This window comes from Mobula birostris, chromosome 8 (assembly GCF_030028105.1).
Source record: "Mobula birostris isolate sMobBir1 chromosome 8, sMobBir1.hap1, whole genome shotgun sequence".
NCBI classification, from domain to species: domain Eukaryota; kingdom Metazoa; phylum Chordata; class Chondrichthyes; order Myliobatiformes; family Myliobatidae; genus Mobula; species Mobula birostris.
In genome coordinates this window covers 101059288-101084251 of record NC_092377.1, presented here as the reverse complement: position 1 = coordinate 101084251, position 24964 = coordinate 101059288, and the positions used below count along the sequence as shown (strand labels likewise).

Here is a 24964-nt window from a genome sequence, read left to right as displayed (position 1 = left end):
CTTCTGTAGATGTGTAGTGGAGAGTGTACTGACTGGTTGCATCATGACCTGGTATGGAAACACTAATGCCCTTGAATGGCAAAATGTGTCAGAAGTAGTGGATATGGCCCAGTCCAACTTGGAATGCTGTTGCAGGAAAGCAGCATCCATCATCAAGTATCCCCAGCACGCAGGCTGTGCTCTCTTCTCGCTACTACCATCAGGAAGAGGTTACAGGAGCCTCAGGACCCACCATCAGGTTCAGGAACAGTTATAACCCCTCAACCATCAGGCCCTTGAAGCAGTGGGGAATAACTTCACTCACCCCGTCACTGAGCTGTTCCCACAGTCTTCATCTCATGTTGTCAGTATTTATTGATTCTCTCCCCCCCCCCCCCCCCCTTGGTGTTTGAACAGTTTGTTCCTGTTGCGCATTGGTTGTTTGTGCATCCTGTTGGGTGTGGTCTTTCATTGATTCTGCTACATTTCTTGAGTTACTGAGTTTGTCCACAAGAAAATGAATCTCAAGGTTGTATATGCTGACATATGTACTTTGATAGTTTACTTTAATCTTACTATTTTTTATGCATTGCACTGCCCTGCTACCACAAAACATCAAATTTCATGACATGTCAGTAATAATAAATCTGATTCTGAAGCACTAATTTAGAATGACTGCAGCTGCCACCTATGACTTATATCCTTGTTCTTTTTTGCCTGTTCTTCACACAATTTGTTCAGCTGGCCTTGACCTTGCGTGATCTGGTTTTCTGCCTCAATTGATCTATATTCCCAATCTGGGGTTTTGCTTCATGTGAAGTCAAGATGTGGTAATTATTTTCCACACAGTTTCCTCTGTTCTTTCAACTCTGACTTAATTTCTTCTCCACTAACCCATTCCCTCTGCATATGAAATCTTTTCTTACTTTAAAATACTTTAACTGTTTTCTTTCAGGTGAAGAGGTGGCATTATACTGTGCAAAGTATCTGCCAGATGTTATTAAGGAGCAGCAGGCTTACAGGAATGGAAAATTGCAGAAGGTATAATCTTCACATGCTGTCTTTGAAATTAAAATAACAATGCATTTGTCTGGTTCAAATGTAAGCTGAGTCATTTTGAGTAATTGCTTTTTGCAAATGATTGATTCGAGATACAATTGTCTTTGTCTGATTTAGTTTAGAAAGTAGTCTTTTCACACCATGTCAGAGGGCAAGTTTGCAGAAAGTATTGTGTTATTGGGAATGTCTCTCTTTGGCCACTGCTCAGGGTTGAGAATAATTTGCTTCCACCAGTTCTGAGATGACTAGTGAGGCCAATGTGGGACTTGCAGAGTATTGTCACGAGTAGGCAGGAGTTGCTTAACAGAGCAATGGTTTGTTATTTTGGGAGGTGGTATGTCACTTCCAGTATTAATGCTGGGTTTCTGTGTGCTCCTGAAAAATAAGCTCTGTTGTATATTTAACGAATATGATCGATCGTTTTGTGCAGACATGGCTGGGTGATTCCCAGAAGACGGTGGGGATATTGTATCTTTTCAAGAAGAACAAACTTAAGTATTTGCCTCTTTCCACCTAGTAATCTATTGATTTATTAGTTTGGGGAAAAGATTTTGCTGAGGAATATGGTGCCAAGAATGTCCTTTGGAGCCAAGTATAGTGAAGAGGTCAATACTGAGGATTTAATTTTTAATCTGTCTTGAAATACGGCATGTATTGCACCCAAAGGAGTCTGCCACCCAATTACACCCATGTGTGACTAATTAATCTACTAAAATCGTGCACCTTTGGGATATGGGGAGAAACTGGATCACCTGGGGCAAACCCAATGCAGTCAAGGGAAGAATGTACAAATTCCAGAAACACCATGGTGGGAGTTGGCCTCTGAGTCATTTTGTTTTCATACAATGAGTTTTAACACAAACTGCTGTGTGCAGTTTTGTTCTCTGTACCTCGGGAAGTAGTTACTTGCCTTGGGAAATGATGCTTTGTTTACTGGCATAATCAACATGTCCTCCTGTAGGGTGGTTGAAAGTCACTGGTGTTTAGTACATTGGAAGGTAATCTCATTCGACATATAGGAGTGATGTATGGACTGGAGGCTGAGGCGCAGGCTAGCCGGGACACGTGTTCTTTCCATTTGATTGATGGGGTTTGGGCAGGGCTTTCAGTAGTGCCTATGCAATCTCATAGAACAATCTAGTCAGTCCCATTCTGCTCCAATTTTTCCTTTCTTTTTTCCCTCAGTATTTTTACAAGTTGAAATTTATCATCATTCAACTGTACACATAGCCAGTCTATTGCCAACTGAGACAGTGTTCTTCAGACCAAGGTGCACAGCACAATACGTACAGTAACTCACACATAACACATCAAGTCATATTACCACAACTGAATTAACAAATAATAGGTGCCTATGCTATACAAGCTTAAAAAGTAAATGGTATAATACTACTAGTGCTTCATGCATGGTGAGATCTGTGTGGTGGCAGGGAGTACAGCAGCCTTACAGCTGGGGGGGAAGAAGTTGTTTTTCACCCTAACAGTTCTTGTCCTAGTGTTTTGGTACCTCCTACCTGATGGTAGGGGGGGGTCATAGAGATTATTGGATAAATGTGGGCGGGGTATTCAATTTCCTGTTCAAATCTGATGATTTTGCTGGCTGTAAGAATTCTAGAAGCAATTTCCAGATTATAACTGCTTAAATGCTCTTAAAAATATTCCTCTCATCTGGTATCTTTTTGCTACCACTGTAATCAGAATTCTCTGATTGAATTCTTTTAATTTTTTGTTAGCCTTGTGTAAATCTGTCATGATCTTGCACACTTCTGTTAAATCCTTGATGATTGCTTCAAGGTAATAGCCCCAGCTTCTCCTCTACTTTTGAGTTGAAGACTCTTATCCTTGGAGACATGCTGATAAATAGTGTTGAAATGAACCGCGATACGACGCAACTGTTCTATAGGATCCAGTTTTCGATGTAATAGGATGAAAGGAGAAGGCTTTAGGGATTATTCCAAAATTGGAAGTTGTCCTTTAATGTATTTGGCCAAAATTCAGAATTTGGAAAAATCAGTGTTATTTCTATTGATGCTCATGAGTTAATTTAAAACCTTTCTTCCCCCAAAAATAGCTTCCATCCTATCAGCATTCAAGTGTGGAGCTACAGCATTCGCAGGCAGGTATTAGCATGATGAAAGTTCTGGTGTTCAATATTACAGCAGGTGAACAAAAGGGCATTGTGTAACTAGGCAATGGAAGTGATTGAACTGCAGTTGTATACAGGGCTCCTTTGGTAGGGTATTAACTACAGACTTGGACAGCAGTGTTAGGGAGAGGGAGAATTCAGAAAAGTGTGCATGATTTTTGTTTATATTTAAAAAAAAAACTTGAATCATAATGTAAAATGTTTCATGAAAGCAACACACAAAATGCTGGAGGAACTCAGCAGGTCAGGCAGCATCATTGGAAGAGTATAGTCAATGTTTTGGACCAAGATCCTTCAGCAGGACCTGAGGGGGAAGAAAAGATGAGGTGTCAGAGTTAGAAGGTGGGGGAGGGAAGGGAGAAACACAAGGTGATAGGTGAAGCTGGGAAAGGGGACGGGTGAAGTAAAGAGCAGAGACGTTGATTGATGAAAAAGATACAGGGCTGGAGAAGGGGGAATCTAATAGGGGACAGAAGATCATGGGAGAAAGAAAAAGGGGAAGGTGCACCAGAGGAATGCAATGGGTGGGCAATGAGATAAAGTGAGAGAGGATAAGGGGGTGGGGAAGAGAGAAAGAGGTGGAGGGGCATTACCGGAAGTTCGAGAAATCGATGTTCATGCCATCAGGTTGGAGGCTACCCAGACGAATACAAGGTGTTGCTCCTCCACTTCAAGTGAGGCCTGATTGCGACAGTAGAGCATGCCATGGATGAACATGTTGGAATTCCCATCTTAATTCCACTTCCTATTCCCATTCTGACATGTCCATCCATGGTCACTTTAATCGGCAGAATGGAGACAAACAACGGCTCGCCCCTCAACCCACAGATTGTCTGCCATCTAACTCCTGGAATATTCTCGGAGACCACAGTGCACCCAAACCATCTCCACACTTACTGCCTTCACCTGGATGTTTCAATCTCCCTGATGGCTTTAATCAGTGAACAATGGAAGCATTAATTTGTGAAATGGAGTCCAACGTTAGCTCATGCACAGTACCTCTGCCTCTTTGCTTCCTGGAATCCTCGCAGAGACTGCTGAGCGCTGAAACACCCAAACTATTTCCAAGCAGCAACAGTTCTAGAATCACATCCAAGACGAAAAACAAATGTAAAAGACAAAAAGGAAGTGAAATATATGGTTTGTGATCTATCCAGAAGATGTTGACTGAAGAAGTGTTGTACGCAGATGCCATCTTGACTGGAAGTTTCTTAACAATCACCTGTACAGCTAAAAAGTATTTTTAATAATCTTCTGCCATTGGTAAGAATGTGAATGAAATAATCTGAAACACAGTACCTATTCTCCAAGTACAGGGGAAAATATTTTAGAACTTGAGGCTGGATGTGCAGATCATTTTGTTCTGTACTCTTCTATTCCTGCCAGCAGGTGATGCTAAAGAGCTAAATAAACTCACGACTAGTTCTAGTGCTACCATTCCAGCTGACAGTATTTTTACCCATTTATTTATTAATATGCAATGCTGAATAGGTCCTTCAAGCCATGCCACCCAGCAACCGCAGACTTAACGCCGGCCTAATCACAGGACAATTTACAATGACCAATTAACCTACTAACTGGTAAATCTTTGGACTGTGGAAGGGAAGCTGGAGTGCCCGGAGAAAGCCCACACTTTCCAGGGGAGGATGTACAAACTCCTACAGATGACATCAGAATTGAGCTCTGATACAGAGCTGTAATAGCTTTGCGCTAAGCATTGCACTACTGTGGTGGTGCTCATAGATCAAGACAACATAGAATTCGGCTCTTCACCCCATTTAGCCAGTGCCGAACCTTGAATCTGCCTAGTCTCATCAACCTTCACCTGGACCATAGCCCTCTATAACCCTCTGATCTATGTATCTATCCAAATTTCTTTTCAAGTTTTGCAATCGACCCTGCATCCCACTACTTCTGGTGGCTCGTTCCACACTCTCAACACCCTCTGAGTGAAGTTCCCCCTTGTGTTCACATGGCATCCCCTTAAATATTTCACCTTTCACTCTTAACCCATGACTCACCCAATCTCAGTGTAAAAAGCCTGCTTGAATTTTCCCTATCTATACCCCTCATAATTTTGTATGTTGCCATCAAATCTCCCCTCAATCTTCTACATTCTAAGGAATAAAGTCCTAACCTATTCAATGTTGCCCTTTAACTCTGGTCCTCATTCCGACAACATCCTTGTATACTTTCTCTTAGTTTTTCAACCTTATTTACATCTTTCCTGTACGTAATTGACCAAAGCATTACACAATACTCCAAATTCAGCTTCACCAACAATTTCAACATAACATCACTGCTCCTGTACTCAATATGTTGGTTTATGAAGGCCAGTGTGCCAAAACTTTTCTTTATGACCCTATCTGTAAACATAACGACAGCACAAAAAGATCTGTTACTTATCTTTTCACCCGTTTATTTCTTCGAGCTCAGCCGGTGAGTGAACTTGGACCCGACATCAGGGAGAGACCCTTTCTCATCTTCCCAGCGGTTCTACAAGTTCACTGCCCGATGTCAGAATTGTCAGAAGTTATAAGGCCACCGATACAAAAGAACAATCAGTTTGATAACTATTCCGGTCAAGTCAGTGGACTATTGATACAAAAGTACAATCAATTTGTTAGACACTCCAGCCACTTTAATTAAAGAAAAGAATGTCCTACCTGGTTTGCTGGAAGTCACAACTTAATGACAAAGATAAGAACATCCATCAAATTTATGCTTTAATTAAGAAAGGAATGTTCTGTCTAATTTCCATCAGGTTCTGCTTTTTGTCAAAATCAAAAGGTGTGAAAAGGCCAGAGACATCTATGTGGATCTGGGTGAACTTTAATCATCTTGCTCCAAAAAGCAGCTGTGAGACATTATTCAAACACACTGCAGTCACAGACATAGTACTTAATTCATTGTTTACAGGGATCTCAGAATCCCCCATTCCCTTAAACTTTATCATATCTACCTTTGACACCACTCAAGAAATTATAGATCCCTCTCCTCAGCGCCCTACCGCTCACCGTGTAAGATCTACCCTGGTTGGTCTTCCCAAAGTGCAACAACTCTCAATTGTCTGCATTAAATTCTATCTGCCATTTTTCAGGTTGTTTTCACCAGCAGGTCCAGATCTCACTGTAAGCTTTGATAGTCTTTCTCACTATCCACTACATCCCTAATCTTGGTGTTCTGGTTTACCATATTATCATTCAGATCGTTGATGAAGATGATAAACGACAACGGACCCAGCATCGATCCTTGTGGCACTCAACTAGGCACAGGCCTCCAGTCAGAGAGACAGCCATTTCCTACCACTCTCTGGCTCTCACAAAGCCAATGTCTAATCCAGTTTACTACCTCATCTTGAATGCCAAGCAACTGAACCTTCTTGACCAAACTCCCATGTGGCATCTTATGAAAGGCCGCTCAGAACATTAGTCTCATCGTGCTTAACCTTTCAATTCCTGACTTTGCATGTATGCTTAACAGCATCCTTGTCCACAACCTTTCCACTAACTGTTCTGGTTTCCATACCCCTGCCACTCTAGTTTTAAACCCCCCCCCCCCCCTTAGGTGTAGCGCTGGAACACTGAGCTGTTAGGATATTAGTCCCCCTCCAGTGGTTCAGGTGCAAACCATCTCTTCTGTACAGATCCCACCTTCTCTGGAAGAGAGGTCAGTGATCCAAAAATCTGAACCCTCCTCTCCTGCACAAACTCCTTAGCCACATGGAGTTAAGCTGTGTTATCTTTCTGTTTCTGCTTTCACTAGCACATGAGTAGCAATCCTAAAATCACATCCCTGGATGTCCTGTCTTTCAATTTAGCACCTAACTTCCTGAATTCTTTGCTGGACCTTGTTTCCCCTCTTACCCATCTTATTGGTGCTGGCATGGACCACAGCACTGGCTGTTCATTCTCCCACTTAAGATTGCACTCAATCTGAGGTGTCCCTGGCACCTGAGAGGCAGCGATCCATCTGGATGCACTTCTTGAAGGTATAGTTATCAGGGACACCTGTGGTCTCCTTACCTTGCCATATCCCATAAGAGATACATTCCAGTGTCTTTTCTGGCATCTCCATAGCACTGTGTGCAAGAAGAAAGAATAAATAATGAAAAAAATTTTACCTGTGGCCTGAACTCCCCACTCCAGCTCTGGACAGCTCACACAATGGCTACTCTGATTAAACTTGTATAAATAATCCTATATCTCCTCGGGACTGTGGTGTGCAAAATATGCCGACTGCCTCTGCTTGCTTCTATTAAACTCTTTCCCCGATACAATCTGGCGTCTATTCAGGACAGGCATGCGTGGTGTTGTTGACTTTATTTTCAGTGTTCTTTCTGATTGAAGCAAGTTTCTTTTGTGGATTATCAGAAAGCAAAACAATGCAGTAGCTGGAAATCTAAAATAAAAATTGCTTTGAAAGTTTTATCAACCGTATTAATTCACTCAGTGGAAGGGTCATATTTTCTTCAGGAGATTCTGAACATGTCTTTAAATCTGTTCCTTTAATCCATGACAGAACTTGATATAGCATGTCTGTTATATCATGGCATATAGAAACCTAGTAGTTAGAAGCAGAAGTAGGTTGTTTTTTTAATTTGGAGTTGCAACACAGTAACAGGCCCTTTTGGCACAATGAGCTCACACTACTCAAATGCATCCGTATGATCAGTTAACCTACTACTTTGTTGGATAAGCTGGGATTTTATTCCTTGGAGTGTAAACAATTGGGGGACCAGTGATCTTACAGAGGTGTATCGAATCATAAGAGGCATAGATAGGGTAAATGCATTCAGACTTTTCCCCCAAGAAATGAGAGCCTAAGATAGGAAGGGATTGATTTAAATTGCCTTTTTTTTTGCAGTAAGGTTGTATGTCTGAGGAGTGAACTGCCAGGGAAGCGTACAATAACAGTTTATAAAAGGCAGTTCAACAGAGTTGGGAAAGTTTGTTATGGGCTAAACGTTGGCAGGTTGAACTCGCTTGATTGGGGCATGTTGGTTGTATTGAATCGTTTGGGCCAAAGAGCCTGCTTCTATGCTGAATAGGTATGAATGAGCTATTCAGCCCTTGGTAATGATTATATCATTGTGCGCAAATGAATGCAGTAGCCTATTCCTGTTTTCTCACCACAGCCATTTATCCTTTTAGGCCTAATTGTGTATTACACTGAGCAAACAAAGTTCTTAGTCTGGTTTTGGTGACTTCTTCTGAAAAGCTACCAGAAATCTAATATAGTTTTAGGTGTAACTTCTAAATATTTTTCCATGTTTCATCAATATTATGCAACTTTAACATTATAAACTTTTTTTTTCCTTGCTTTTTCATCCAAGGCATTGGAGGATGCCTTTCTATGCATAGACAGCAAGCTGACAGAAGAAGTGGTTATCAAAGAGCTTGCCCAACTTGCAGGCCGGACTCGGGAGGATGATGGCGAGAAAGTTGCTGATGAAGATGATGGTAGGTTGGAACTAAACTGATTTCTGAATGGAGTTGATGTTCACCTAGAGAAATACAGTTTATATGCATGGTTTATGTCAGAAATATAGTGCTAGTCATTTGTATTTTGTCTGCCAAGAATTTGAGTGCGTGGGCAGTGTTTCTAAAAAAAATATTCCAGTTTTGTTTGTGTGCCAAGTGACTTGATGTGATACACCAGCACAAATGCTTTTTCTCCCTCACCTATCACAGAGCTATTTATAACAATTCTTTTAACAATGCTTTATCCAGCAATTCATGTTTATTTTTCCACTCTCTACCTTGTCCTTCCTCCCTAAACTAAAAGAAAAATTCTTCATTTTAAAGAAGAGTTATAAATAGGTTTAGGAGACAGTTATGTATTTCTTCTGGAGAGAGACAGAAAAAACTGAATATTTTTGTAATGAGAAAGGCCATCTTCTGATATTTAATAATTTCTGTCGATTTTCCCTTCCTGCCCCTAAATGAACTTGGTGCAAATAGTAAACGTGTTCTCAAACAGGAAGACTGTACAGGAACAACGCTCACAGTTTGATTCTCATTTGGCAACAGTGTTTGAATCGATTACTACCCAGAACAATGTGTGATTTATGATGTCTTGTGTATTTGAGTTTGGTTTATTATTGTCTCATATCAGGATACAGTGAAAGTCTTTTGTTTTGAGTGCCATCCTGGCAGATCATGCCATACAGAGTTATATCATGGTAATGTAAAGAAAACCAAATTTGTTTTGTTTTATTTAGCGATACAGTGTGGAGTAGGCCTTTCCAGCCCTTTGAGCCCCACCATCTCATAGCCCCGATTAACCCTAACCTAATCACGGGACAATTTACAATCACCAGTTAAACTACCTGTATGTTTTTGGACTGTAAGAGGAAACTAGCACTTGGAGTAAACCCACACATTCTACTGGGAGGGCATGCAGAGACAACGGAATAATACCAGAGTTGAACTCTGGCCCCAAGCTATAACTAACTGCTATGTTATCATGCCACCCAAATACAGGTATAGTGTTACAGTTATAGTGTGTTGCAGATAGACAAAGTACAAGGGCCACAATGAGGAGATGGAGTGCACCCACTGATACCTTACTTCATTAATATTTATTTTGTTCCTAATGCCAGTGTTATATCTCCCCCACCCATGAATCGATTTTGATTTGTTTTGTTTCTTTATGGCATTCTACTTTTCTGATATTCAGACGTTTGCCAGTGATATTAAACCTGATTCTGATTCTTTTTTTTTCTTTTTTTTTTAAATTTTATTTTTATTTGGATAAGGAATTCACAAATATCATGTACTTTTTTCACACATATAACCTTTTCCATTTTTTTATATGTATAAAACTATAATTATTTATACATTCTTCAGTACACATTGAGATGATATAAAAGGAAATTAGACACTTAAATAGATAATTATGTACTGTGGTAATTCTAATCTATTAGGCTAAGTAATGGTATTAGTTGTTAAGAAAAATAGTAATGATAGTTTCCATCTATCTCTTCTGGACCATTTCTACTGGTCCAAAATGTTGTATGTAAGCCTATGTAACAACCATTGTAGATGTTTATGTCCTAATTTGTTCATGCTTGCTCCGGCCCCCAGACATAATTATCCAATCCCTATGTACTTATTTACTTAATTTTATCATTTTTATCCCTTTCCCAAATCTTTCCCTTTACTTGTGTTAATTCTCTATTTTCCAAAAGAAAACAAAAAAAAAACAAACATTTAGACTAGGGGCGCTTACGTTAGCAATATTACTGTGTTGATGAGAAGAGCAGTATAAATCATTAGGAGAGTCATCTAAAGTCTGCTCGCATTGGGGTTATATATTCAATCCATTTATTCCAGATTTGATAAAATTTTTCTTTTTGAATTCTCAGGGAGTAAGTCAACTTTTCCATTTTAAATATTTCCAAGATAATTTCGTGCCAATCTTCTAATGTAGGTGGTATTGGATTTAGCCACTTTCTAGTGATTGATTTCTTACTTGCCGCTAAGAGGGCCTGCAGCAACTTTATATCTTCCTTCTGTTCAAGAAACAATACATACCCCAAATAGAGCGTCTCAAAGTTCAGAGGTATCTGGGACCTAAGTACCTTAACTAATGATCTATGAATACCTTCCCAATATAGACTTAATTTAGGGCAATCCCAGAAAATATGAAAATGATTTGCCTCCTTGGAGCCGCAGCTTCTCCAACACGTCACGTTTGTATCTTTATATTTTTCCTGATATGGGGTCTTGAAGTATCTTATAATGTTTTTCCAACAATGTTCTCTCCAAGTCAAAGAATTAGTCGAGGACCATTGAAAGCTGCAGATTTTCCCCCAAGCCTCCTCTGAAAGTACCAACCCCGCTTCTTTCTCCCACTTCTCTTTAATATACAGTGTATTTACATTTTTAGCATGGGAGAGTGCATTATATAATCGAGAAACTGATTTACTAGGTATTGAACTGCAAGCCGAATTCAGAATCTTGAAAAATTCTAATTCTACTGTTGATAGGTCTGTATATCTACAACTCTGGTTAACATAGTTTCGTACTTGAAGGTACCTAAAAAATTCATTGTGTTCTAGGCCATGTTTGTCCTGTAGGATTTGGAAACTTTGTAATACTCTTTTATCTATAAATGAGAGGTAGGTTGTAAGACCTTTCTTTATCCATAGCTCAAATCTTTTATCTCCTCTGTTGGGAAGGAATTCGGTATCATATGCACACCATCTGAAGAGTTTTAACATGTTATCAATTCCACATGAATTAACCACCTTCTGCCATACTTTTAATGTAAGATTTATCCAACTGTTTTTAAATTTTTCCAACTGGGCCATCAATCCTTTGTCAGCTATTGAGGCCTGTAGAGGAAAACTGTCAACTAATCCAAATTCTATTTCCTTCCATCTAGCCTTATATTCCCTATTGCACCAATATAACAGAGGGGTTATCTGTGAGGCATAAAAATAATTTCTCAGGCAAGGAAGAACCATACCTCCTTCCTTCCTTCCTTCCCTAACTGTAAGGTGTTATATCGAATTCTAGGTTTCTTTCCTTGCCAAGTGAAGCGGGAAATCCATTTGTCCCATTCCCTGAATTGATTATCATCCACCTCCACAGGTAAAGTACGGAAAAGATACAATAACCGAGGAAGAATATTCATTTTTATAGTATTTATCCTTGAATTTAAACTTAAAAAGGGGATAAGATTCCATCTATGCATATCTGCTTTTATCTCTGAGATTAATGGCCCATAATTTACCTGTGACAGCGTTGAAAGATCCTTCGGCAGGGTTATTCCTAAATATTTTAATGATTTAGCTTCCCACTTAAGATCGTATGTATCCTGCAATTTTTTGGATGGTGTATAATTTAGGGACATAACTTGTGTTTTCTTTACATTTATTTAATAACCTGATATTTTCCCAAAGTCATCCAACAGTGTAAACAATCCTATAAGTGATTTTTCTGGTTCACTCAGATAGACCAAAACATCATCTGCGAATAACGCCACTTTCTGTTCAATCCCTGCCACCTTGATACCTTTTACGATTTCACTCTGTCTTATTAGTTGGGCAAGCGGTTCAATATATAGCGCAAAAAAGAGAGGAGAAATTGGGCATCCCTGTCTAGTGCCTCTCTCTAAGATGAAGGAGTCAGAGAGGTCCCCATTTATTTTAATTCGGGCTGTAGGGCTTGATTCTCATTCTTAAGATCTGTGTTGATATAAAAAGCCAACAACTAGCTTGAAGATAAAAATGAGAAGAGGCAATCCATGCAGGAGGAAGAAATAATAAGCTTGACAATAGGAATGTAACAGTTAGTAATGAGACAAAGATATTAGTGGATGAGTACTCATAAAGAACAGTGTCAGTGGGGACCAGCTGGCAAAATATGATAATTCTGCTGTAAAGTATAAGGTGAATTTTTCATTGAACATAGGACCTGTAATGTTCTTCATCCCGTCATGTGTTGACCTTTTAACCTGCTCCAAGATTAATCTAGCCCTTCTTTCCTACATTGTCCTCCATTTTTCTATCAGCCTTGAGCCAATCTAAGAATTAGTTAAATGACCCTAATATGCCTCTACCACTACCCTTGGCTGTGTGTTGGACGCACCCACACTTTTTTTGTGTAAAATAAAACTACTTTTGATGTCCCCCCTGTACTTTCCTCCAAGTGCCTTAAAATGATGCCTGCTTTCCATGAAATGGTATTATTGTTTGCCGTGTCGATAGGTGTAGTTATGTGCTCCAGTATTATAAGTGCATTCACCCTACCTTCAATAATCAGCTAACACATTGTCTATTTGTTTGTAACTAAGAAGTACTTTTATCCTTCAGTTGATCATGAGGAGACTGCACTTTTGCATGAAGAGGCAACAATGACAATTGAAGAATTGCTCACCCGATATGGACAAAACCAGAACAGTACCAAACCTGTGAAAAGCAAAACTTCACCTGCTATCAAGAAACCGCTGTCCAAGGTTGGGGATAAAAACAAAACTGAGAGGGAAATGAATGGCGAGCTCGAGAGCAGTGAAACCAACACAGATGAAACAGAGAGCAACAATGGGAAATCAGAAGCAGCAGCGGGAATCTCTTCCAGTTCTGATTGTGGGGGCGAGGAAGCTGAGTTGGGGAATGGGAGCAGCACTGGGTCCAGTTCAGATAAACAACTTGCCAAGGCTGACAAGTGTTCTGAAGAGGCTGTTGTGTCATCGTCCACAGCTGATGCGGGGCCATCCTGCTCCTCCTCTGATAAATCTCAGCGAGTGGCCAAGTCAATGTTCTTTGAAGACAGTGAGGATGAATCTGAAGAAGCAGAAGAGGAAGAAGATAGTGAAGAGGTATCCTTTACATCTTTATTTTGTGCTAATTTAAGAGAGGGAATTGGAGCTTGGAGGTAGAGATAGAAGTTGTATATTAGTGGCATACTTAGAAGTATTAAAACTTGTGCTCTCGAATAAAAGTTAGCCTCACCCAGTATCTGGCTTTGGGTATTAAAATGAGTTGTATCTCCTCTTTGGATTTGAAACTGGGTACAGGAGCATCTAATAAGGAGATGTGTTCATCTATAGAGCCGATCAGTAAAGAGTGTAAGAAAGGAGGAAAAAGTGAGTTGTTTTTGCACCTTGAGAATGCAATAAAACAGCTAGATCTGATGTAGGCCTCATGCTAAAACACAACCTATCTCAAACTTCCTACATACTAATCCAAGTCATTTATATATTCCAACCAGCAGCTTCGCACTGTCTAGCACAATCGTATCTTTCCCATAGAACTGCAGAGAGTGCTCTCTACTCAAGAGTTTAAAAAAGTTGTGACATAATGTCCTGCCTTTCATATTCTATATCTCAACCTGTGATGGGAACTATACCATATACCTTGACCATCCTGTTGACCTATGTTGCCACTTTGAGGGAACTATGGTCTGGAACACCCTTGGTCCCCTGTTCATGACCATTCATTGGCATTGCCATTTACTGTGTATGTCCTCCCATCACCTATTCTTCTCCACCCCCCAAAGTTACATGTAATAAGATAGTGAAAAACAGTATTTTTCATGCCGTTTATAAATATCATACATTGAGATAGTGGAAAGAGAAGGGAAATAACGGAATCCAGACTTAGTGTTATATTACCACTAAGAAATTGCAGTGCAGCTAAACTACAAGGGCCATAATGGTGAGAGATCAGGACTTTATCTTTATTGTACAAAAGGTGGTATTCTTTCAATAATGTAGGGATTCGGAGCTTTGAGCACAGCTTTGTCAGTGTCCTCTGTCCACTTGATCAACACCATCTAGTGTCTGTTTGTATTGGTTATGTGAATAGTGGGGCCTACTCAATAAAACTGACTGTGATTAAGGCCTCTATTGATAAAGAGACTGAGGAGCTGGTTCACTTATCCTTCTAGTGAACTTGGAAGATGTTATTGAGGCAGCATTGATAGTTTCTTGAGATAGCTGCTGTTTGAATTTGTCCCAGGTATGAAGTCTTGACCTATTTCCTGGAAGTCTGGGCTGGGGCATTAAATGCAATGATGCAATTTCATGTCATCAGCACTCAATAATCTGTTTTCTCTTCTAATTTGAAACAATCCTTAACTTCCTTTGTTAGTCAAGTTTGATCAGACTTCTTGGGCCTTATTCTTTAATGGAGGATGTGAAATATTTTCTTCATTTGTCTGTATACTGCAGATTGGCAATTGCAGTATGGGTATCTTTGTTCTGGAGTTACTGTAGGTTGAACAACTTCCTATCCGTTCTGAAGATTGACTCCACTCCAGCTTGGAGTGTTGCAACCAAAAAGATTGCCTCAACATTGTTTCTCAATGGCCGAGTTTTGTTTCACTGATGAAGGCTTTGTTATAAGACTTTTGATCAATACCATGGCTTGTTTACACAACACTCACAAGAAAAACCTAAATTAAACATGAATTATACAAGAAAGAACTTAATTAGAACAAAATAAAGTGCAGAGTGGTTATAATATTGTAATATTGAGTTAGAGATTAGGGTTGCTTCAGGAACTGAATGGTTGCAGGAAAGCAGCTGTTCCTGAAGCTGGTGGTGTGGGACTTGAGGTGTTTGAGTCTAGTCCTGAAATTGTTTTTGGGTTCAGATCAGGCCTTGTTCAGTGGTGGCAGTGGGATGGCCTGAAGCAGCTGTTGTGTGGTGGGATAGGCTCAGTAGCCAACTTCCGTCCTCTAGTACTTCTCTGAAACGTGCCAGAGGATGTATGTGAACACTTGCAAAACAAAGGCTTCTGTCATTCCTGCCTGCAGTATACCACACTGCCGTCTGACAAAGGTTCCCAGGGACACCCTGGAAAATCTAGACCACTTGCCACATCTAGAAGAGATTGGAAGATGGTGAATTTAATTGTGAATGTGCCAACTCGGCATTTTGGCTGATAGAAGGAAAGTATGTTTGAAGATCAAGACTTCAGATTTGGTCTGAACTTGTCATTCAGCAGCAGTAGTGATTTGTGCCTTCCTATGTGCCTCTGAGGCATAAGGCATCTCAGCGTACTGGAGAAATACAGCCAATGCAAAATCCAACAAATTCCTTTGGAGGATAAAAGAACCTTGTCCTTTCCCAGACTAACATCCCCAATTTTGAGGCCTAAATATATTCAGTTGGCTATGTTGGGTTGGTAACATCGTTTGCACATCAGCACCCAAAATGGAAATGGACCATTTGACCTAACTCATCAGCACTAACCAAGTCATTTACCTGGGCTCATCCCCTTTCTCTCTAAACCTTTCCTATTCATGTACCTAACTAAAGATCTTTTAAACATCATTATTGTACCTTCTGACATTGGAAAGGATTACTGAGCAGACAAGAAAAGTTTCAAGATTATGCTTCAGGCCTTCTGGAAGAAATGCAACATCTCTGCTGAATCCTGGGAACCATTAGCCCATGACTGCTCAGTGGAGAAGAATCCTGTCTTAGCGGCTTTGGGCTTGCACTAAGTGTCTGCATGAACAATGGACCAAGTGGACTCACTTGGAAGTTCCCACATACACATTTGGCCACCTGGCTTATCCATGGAAGAGTCTGCAGTTCCCGTGTTGATCTAATCAGCCACTTCAGAAGCCAAAGTAGAAAACTGTTGTCCTCAATTGCAAGGGACAAAAGAGAAAGAAAATTTCCTTAAATAATTCTCCCTACTTGTCTGCCACCTTACTACTACACTTATTTTCCCTGTTTTCTCGTCAGCTGTTACAATTCCTTTACAGTTGCATTCTTTCAAGCTCTTATCACTTCCCACACGAAATGCAAGATTATTAATCCAGTTTTGTTGCATGCTAGCAAACTTAAAATAGCTTGATTTTCGGTTGACTCCACGATGTATTGGAAAAGCCACCAAATGCATCCTTGAGGTTGCCTTTGCCAATTTTGATTAGTTAATCTTTCAGATGATTAAAGCTATTCAATTGTTGCACTACATATTTTGCAGGTCACCATCATTTCTTAATTTATAGCACTCACTGATTGGGGTTTGATTCCCGCTGCTGTCTGTAAGGAATGTGTACGTTCTCCCCATGAATTTATTGGTTTCCTCTTGGTGCTCTGCGTTTCCTCACACACCCAAAAATGTATGGTTAGGGTTAATAAGTTGTAGGCATACTGCCAGAGGGATGGTGACACTTAGGGCTACCCTTAAATCAAACCCTGCTGATTTGATTTGACATAAATGCTATGTGTTTCAATATACATGTGACAAATAAACTTACCTTAATTTATTCATAATCCCATAGTATAACTACTGTTAGAGGTTATAAGGATTATTTCAACTAGTTTCTTTCCTTGCTATTAGTTGTGCTTCAGACATTAATGCATCTTAGTTTTTTTTTTCAGCCAAGGTCATTTCTCACTACTTCTCTGATCTCAGCCTTTAATAGGGCCATCACGCTAATTTTTCTCAATGATTTGCCTTGAGGGAAAGTGTGCAATTTATAATGCAAAAGATGACTTGGAGCTTTATAGCTGTGTTGAGATTGTTATACCTTGTTAAATACTCTCAACAATGTTACTACTATTGTAAATCACTACAAAAGCTATCAACTCATAGATCCCTCACTTACCAAGCCTCTACATTGGAGAAACCACTCAGTTTTAGTTTTAGTAACACACAAAATGCTGGATGACCTCTGAGCTCCTCCAGTATTTTGTGTGTTTTGCTCAGATTTACAGTGTCTGCAAATTTTTTGTTTGAAATTTAATTTTCTTTTGTCTATACAGTGCAGAGTAGACCCTTTTGGCCCTTAGAGCTGCACTGCATGAGCAGTCCTGGTTTAACCCTAACTTAATCACGGAACAATTTACAATGACCAGTTAACCTACCCAGTACATCTTTGGACTGTGGGAGGAAAGAAGAGGACCCTGAAAAAACTCACATAGTTCACGGGGAGGACATACAGAAACTCCTTACAGAACAGCGCTGGTGTTGAACTCTGAACTCCAAAAAGCCTCGAGCTGTAATAGTGTCGTGCAAACCACTACACTACTGTGATACCTTTGGGTGATTCCTTTGCGGTGTGCCTGTGTTCAGTCTGCAGGCATGACCCTGACCTTCCAGTTGCCTGCCATTCCATTCTTGCCCTGCCTTGCTTGTCGTCTCTGTTACATTGATGCCCAATACCACTTGAGGGGCAACCCATCTTCCTTCAGTCTAGGCATGTTACAGCCTTCTGAACTAATATGGAATTCTCCAAATTTTGCTCATCTGCTCTTTCTGTATTCTGCTAAGATTGTGGGCATGCTATATTGCCATTGAAATTTTGTGGAGACACTTGTGGGCTGCCACCAGCTCACCCTCCGGTGGTTTGGTTGTTAACGCAAATATCGCATTTCACTCTTTTGATGTACATGTAATAAATAAATTTGAATCTGAATCTTTTATCCAGTTCTGTTGAAGTGTCTCTCGCCTGCAATGTTAACTGTTTCTCCTTTCGCAGATGCTCCCTAACATGGTGTTTGCTGCATTTTCTGTTATTTAGGGCCAGTGGACTGGTTCAGCTGCATTTAACTGGGGGTTATTTAATGCTGACCTGAATGGTAGTGTTATGTTTGATAACTGCGCATTAACTTTTATCCTAAGCACAACATGGCGAAATTGAAGTAGTCCTCAGCAAACTATTTTGGGAACTTGCAGAATTCTCTAGCTGTGGCATCACAATATGTCGAACATATTGAATTGAATTTTCCCTGATTAAGAATCCATTACAGTAACTGAGTTGTTTATTTTCTACTATTAAGGCACCAGAACATCAAGTTGCTCTGTGACTTGTGCTATGTTGAAATCTTTCATTGACAGGACTGCAGTGAGGAGGAGGAGGAGGAGGAGGAGGAGGAATACAGCAGTGAAGGAGGCGAAGAGGAAGAGGAGGATGAAGAGGATCAAGAAGATAGTGATGCGGAAGAGGAAGATGATGTTGTGTTGCCTGGAATGGATGGTAAAGAGGAGGTAGGCATGGTCTTGAGTTTTCGGTGTTATGCTAAGGATGTCACTTTTACTGAAATGAGTTTCCAAAATATACTAATGAATACAAATGTATAAATTAGAAGCAGAGGTGTTCTATTCAGCCTCTTGAGTATATGGTACATCAAAATTCAAAGTAAATATTATCAGAGTACATATGTCACCATCTTCTACCCTGAGATTCATTTTCTTGCAGACATGCACAGTAAATACAAAGAGAAACAATAGAATCACTGAAAAACTACAACAACAAAGACTGACAGCCATTGTGCACAAGACACTGCAAATACAAACAGAAAAAAAGAAAATAATAAGCAATAATTATCAGGAATATGAGATGAAGGGTCTTTGAAAGTGAGTCTATAGGTTGTGGTAACAATTCAGTGTTGGGGTGAGTTAAGTTACCCCCTCTGGTTTTAAAGGTCTGATTGATGGTTGAGGGGTAATAGGTGTCATTCAGTAAACTGACGGCTGGTCTGATTGTAATCCCTCATGTGCCCTTTCAACCACTTAGCAAAAATCTAACTCTGCCTGTTGAAGGAGCATTTGAAAAACAAATAAATAAACAATCAATGAATATTGAGAACATGAAATGGAGAGTACCTTAAAGTCAGTCCGTACAAGTGATTGCTGCTATAATTATAAAATTAATGTGGCTTTTTAGGGACTTTTGGCACCTCAGGAAAATTACTGCCTTAAAAAGTGGAAAATGGAACTTCGGACACATCCCTGATTTATTTATTTTTTGTCTTTCTTCCAAAGTTTCAGTGGAACTAAAATTGAACATTTTCTGTTACAAGCTATTAGAAGTCTATTATGAGATGAATGTTGCTTTATGTCACATTTAAAAATATTGAAATATCTCTCGAGTACATTCTTCAGAAAATCGATGTTTAACAATAGGGGTATTGCATAAGATCATGGCAGAACATGGCAGTCATCTTTATTTTAAAAACATCTGTCCAGCACCACAGCTGAAACCTGGAGTCCATTAATAGCGTTTGTTGTCTTGCAGCCTGGCTCAGACAGTGGGACAACGGCTGTTGTGGCCCTGATCCGTGGGAAGCAGCTGATCGTAGCCAATGCTGGTGATTCCCGCTGTGTTGTTTCAGAGTGTGGCAAGGCTATTGATATGTCCTATGACCACAAACCAGAAGATGAAGTGGAGCTGGCCAGGATTAAAAATGCTGGTGGAAAAGTTACTTTGGATGGAAGAGTAAATGGAGGGTTAAATCTCTCTCGGGCCATAGGTAAATCATGCTTATTTCACTTTTGTTCACTGCTACTCTCCCCCATTATACATCAAATCATGAAAATTGTTGAACTTGAATGTCTTCATGATCTCTTTTAGATTGTAAGCTAGTTTGCAACTTCTTTTATGTTTCTTGTCCCATAATTTGCCTTAGTATCAAAAAATAGTCTCACCACAGCTTGTAGCTTACTGAGAAATTTCTGATAGGTTTGCCTTAAAAAAAAAAAAAAAAAAAAAAAAAAAAAAAAAACACCTCACTTGAACTTGGAGGAACTGCAGGTGAGGTTGGGGAGGTAAATGCATGTTGTTTTACATGGAAGAGCCGTGAGTGCTGAGTGCAGATTTGTTGACAAGAAGGTTTAGCAAGTTGTGTTGAAAACAGACTTTGAAGGGATTGACATAGAACATCTCTATCTTCCCCCTTCCTTTCCAGTCCTGAAGAAGGGTCTTTGCTCAAAACGTCAACTGTTTATTAATTTCCATAGATGTTGCCTGGCCTGTTGAGTTCCTCCAGCATTTTGTGTGCTGCTAGAGATAGAGCAAGTTAGCTCATGGATTATAGTCTAGAAGAAATGAGGTAACTATTATTTAAATGGAATGAGATGTAGCACAAATAGAGAGGGTCATAGTGTGTGATATACAATAGGTTGGGATGCCAGTAAGGCACAAATTTTAAGTTTAAAGTAAATTTTATTATCAAAATGCCCATGTGTCACCATATACAACCCTGAGATTCATTTTCTTGTGGGCGTACTCAACAAATCTATCGAATAATTGCTATGTCAGAATCAATGAAAGACCATCCAATTAGGGTGTTCAGGATGCAGAAGGCAGCAAACTCTGCAAATGCAAAAAGAAAAAAACAGTATATTGAAAGTGAGTCCATTGGTTATGGGAACATTTCATTGACGGGAACCTGATGGTTGAGGTTCTCTTGAAATTCATCTTCTTACAGTGAGCCACAAAACAAAGAAACACAATAGAATCCACCAAATCCCCACACAACAAGGACTATCAAACAACCACTGTGCAGGGAGGAAAAAGAACAAATGCAAACAGTAAATAACACAGAATATGGACCACAATTTCCAGAAGTCCCCATAGTCACAGAGCTAGTACAGTATTCAGGTGAGTGCAGCCTTGTGCGGTATATGTGAGGTTTGCACGTTCTCCCTATGATTGTGATTTTCTTTTCCAAGTGTTCCAATTTCTTTCCACATGTGCTAGTAGATTAACCAGCCACTAATATAGCTAGAATCGGGATGCAGTTGATGTGAACGTGAGGTAAATAAAACAGGATTATTGTAACTGTTGTTTGATGATGGACTTGGTATGCCATTGGCTCAGGCAGCATCAATGGAGAGGAATAAACTGTCGATGTTTCAGGCTGTACCTCAGGAGATCCTACATCAGGAGTCTGAGACGTCCACTGTGCGTGAAAATCCCAGGAGATCCGCACCGACATCCACAGTCAAAGTCATTTAGATCACACTTCTTCCCTATTCTGATGTTTGGTCTGAGGAACTGAACCTCTGTTTGGCTGATTAAATATTAGCACTAATGAGCATGTGTGCCTGATCAAGTGGCCACTGAGTGTACCACGTATCGAAGGATGTGCAGAGCGTTAGTTGAATGTTACAAGTAAGGGAAATTGTCAAAGAATTATTGATAGATTGAAAGATGCTTTGAATGTTAATAGTAAAACAGTTCAATCTAAAATGAACTGTCTAACTTGAAAACTGCAAGCAAAAGAAAATCTGCAGATGCTGGAAATCCAAGCAATACACACACAATGCAGGCCAGACAGCGCCTATGGAAAAGAGAAACAGCCAATCTTTCAGGCTGATGACCTTCATCAGGACTGGAGGAAAAAAAAGATGGAGTTCGAGTTAGAAGGTGGGGGGAGGGGATGAAGAAACAAGGTGATAGGTGAAACTGGGGGAGGGGTGAAGTAAAGCTGGGAAGCTGATTGCTGAAAGTGTTACAGGGCTGGAGAAGGGGAAATCTGATAGAAGAGTACGGAAGGCTATGGAAGACAGAAAAGGAGGAGCACCAGAGGACAGACAAGGAAATAAGGTGGTGGAGGGAAAAGGGAAAGGGGTATGGTGAGAGTGGGGTGGCATTACCAGAAGTTCGGGAAATTGATGTTCATGCCGTCAGGTTTGAGGCTACCCAGACGGAATATAAGGTGTTGCTCCTCCAATCTGAGTGTGGCCTCATTGCGACAGTAGAAGAAGCCATGGATTGACATGTCGGAATGGGAAGTGGAATTAAAATGGGTGGCCACTGGGAGTTCCTGTTTTTTTTTCTGGTGGATGGAGTATAGATACTCAGTGAAGCGGTCTCCCTGATGACAGTGAAGTGTTGCCTCACCTGGAAGGGCTGTTTAGACCCCTGATTGGTAGTGAGGGAGGAGGTGTAGGGTCAGGTGTAGCACTTGTTCTGCTTGCAAGGATAAGAGTGAGGAAGGAGATCAGTAGGAAGGGATGAACAGACAAGGGAATTGTATAGAGAGCAATTCCTGCAGAAAGTGGGCGGGGGGAGGTGAGAGAGGGAAAAATGTGCCTGGTGATGGGATCCTGTTGGAGATGGCGGAAGTTATGGAGAAGCTACGTGTAGCTTTGTACCAAATTTCCTTTTAATTCTAGAACTTCGAGTTGAAACTTGCTTTTGCTTGAATGCTTGCCCTTTTAATCTGTTTGTGAGGCTTGGTTTTTAAGAAAGTGTAGAGGAAGCTTGTCTGAACTTGTTTACCAAAAAATAGTAACATCTGTGTTCAGGCATGACAGCTTCTGGGATGTGGGCTCAATTCAGTCCAGGCCTAAGGGCAAACAACATACTTCTCATGAAAAACTAGTTTGGGCAGGTGTAACCTTGATGAATCCCAGCAAACATGAGGAAATCTGCAGATGCAAGAATTTCAAGCAACACACATAAAAATTGCTGGTGAACGCAGCAGGCCAGGCAGCATCTATTGGAAGAGGTACAGTCGATGTTTCAGGCCGAGACCCTTCGTCAGGACTAACTGAAAGAAGAGATCGTAAGAGATTTGGAAGTGGGAAGGATAGAAAGAGATTTGAAAGCCTCCTCCCACTTTCAAATCTCTTATGATCTCTTCTTTCAGTTAGTCCTGACAAAGGGTCTCGGCCCAAAACGTCAACTGTACCTCTTCCTATAGATGCTATGTTCACCAGCAATTTTTATGAATCCCAGCAAGACTTGGTTCCAGTTTATCACAATTTAATCCATGAGATGGCTACAGATTTTGTTAAACTTATAAGCATTGGTCAGAAGCAGTGTGATCAATTCAAGAAAAACTCAGTTTGAATTCTCTTCTGTGGGGATTGATGTAATGTATTAAATGTATAACTCCTGCTTATAAAGACTTGTTTTATTTGTCACGTGTACCTCGAAACAGGCTGAAGTGCATTGTTATGCGTCGAAGGCCAATACAATCTCAGTTATGCTGGGGGCAGCTCGCAAGTGTCAAATGAAGTGGCACCAGGTTTATCAGCTCTTAGGCAAACATTCTTTGAGGAGTATTCCTTGGTATCTTTTTCCTGACACTTCCTGCCAGTGTTTGGAAGGGAGGTGCAAGGTTAAGGATTAATTCCAAAGTTATATGACTAATCTATCTGATGCTGTCGTTTCAAGCTTGTGCATGTATTTTCTGCCTGAAATATTGCTTTCTGATTAGCATACAGATTACTTTCCAGAGCAGTACAGAGGTTATGGTAAAGGTCCAGAATTTGTTAAAACAGATTATATTTGGATCAGAACTCCAAAATCAAGGCAGTTTTTATAAAAAAAAAACTGGTATCCAATGTGCAATCATCACATCAAAATGGTGCGTTTGGTTACTTACAACTATTGTTACAGGTGATCACTTTTACAAGAGGAATAAGAATCTCCCTCCAGAAGAGCAGATGATTTCAGCACTGCCTGATCTCAAGTCACTGACGTTAAATGATGACCATGACTTCATGGTGATTGCCTGTGATGGAATATGGCAAGTATTAATTTGTATTTTTTAATATTTCAATCACATCCTGTCTTTGTACCTTTTAATCCTCCCATTTCAAATGGGGGATTCCTGTAATTTAAATAAAATTGAGTTTCTACCCAAGTCTAGCAGTTCTAGTTTCTTAAAAGGCTGTATGACTGGAATGTCATTGACCTTATTTTGGAATCCACATCTTCCTGATTATGAACAAAGTGGGATTTTATTTAAAGAGTTATTAACCATTGGAGACTGGGTCTTGCAATGTTTATCATTTCAACTTTCTTCAATTGCTTTTGGCCATCTTTGTCCATCAGAGTTTTCTTGTTGCATCTCCATCCACTGCCAAAAATATACCCATACCATTATCAACACTTTTAATATGAATAAAAATGTCATTTGTGTGGAATACGTCCTTCAAGATTGTTCTTCAGTCCTTTTCGTGCCTTGGTCAGCCCACATTTACTGTATCCTATGCTTGATCCCCTCACTTAACATATTAAAAACTAAAGTTTTATCTTGTTAGCCCCAACTTGACTACTCTTCTAGATTTTTATTCCATACGAATTCCCTCAGCCTCCTGTTGCAGCAGACAGACTTTTGGGTGTAGATGATGGTCAGAAACAATGAATAAATTGAAATTTCAATTTTATTCAGCACCTCCCTTCAACCAAATTTCTTAGATTTATAATTTTGTCCTAGAAAATTAATAGTCCTTGGACAGCAAATGATATTCACAATGTTGAAGAATCTGTGAGTGACATGGTTATTAGATTCGATTATGAGGACACTCAGTCCTCGTTTATTATCATTTAGAAATACATGCATTAAAAAATGATACAAATGTTCCTTCAGAATGATATCACAGAAAACACAGGACAAACCAAGACTAAAACTGACAAAACCACATAATTATAACATAGTTACAACAGTGCAAAGCAATACCGTAATTTGATAAAGAGCAGACCATGGGCACGGTAAAAAAAAAGTCTCAAGTCCTGATAACCCCATCATATCACGCAGACGGTAGAAGGGAGAATCTCTCCCTGCGCC

The 24964-nt window shown here is 40.0% G+C and overlaps 1 protein-coding gene across 1 annotated transcript in view; it reads left to right on the top strand.

The window, feature by feature from the left end:
• Positions 1 to 24964, top strand: part of ppm1g (protein phosphatase, Mg2+/Mn2+ dependent, 1G) — a 51268-nt gene that overhangs the window by 14916 nt on the left and 11388 nt on the right. The window contains exons 3-8 of the mRNA XM_072265808.1: positions 935 to 1020; positions 8520 to 8646; positions 13008 to 13513; positions 18495 to 18644; positions 19675 to 19909; positions 23791 to 23920. Of these exons, the coding sequence (XP_072121909.1) occupies positions 935 to 1020; positions 8520 to 8646; positions 13008 to 13513; positions 18495 to 18644; positions 19675 to 19909; positions 23791 to 23920 (1234 nt within the window). The remainder of the gene's footprint in view (positions 1 to 934; positions 1021 to 8519; positions 8647 to 13007; positions 13514 to 18494; positions 18645 to 19674; positions 19910 to 23790; positions 23921 to 24964) is intronic.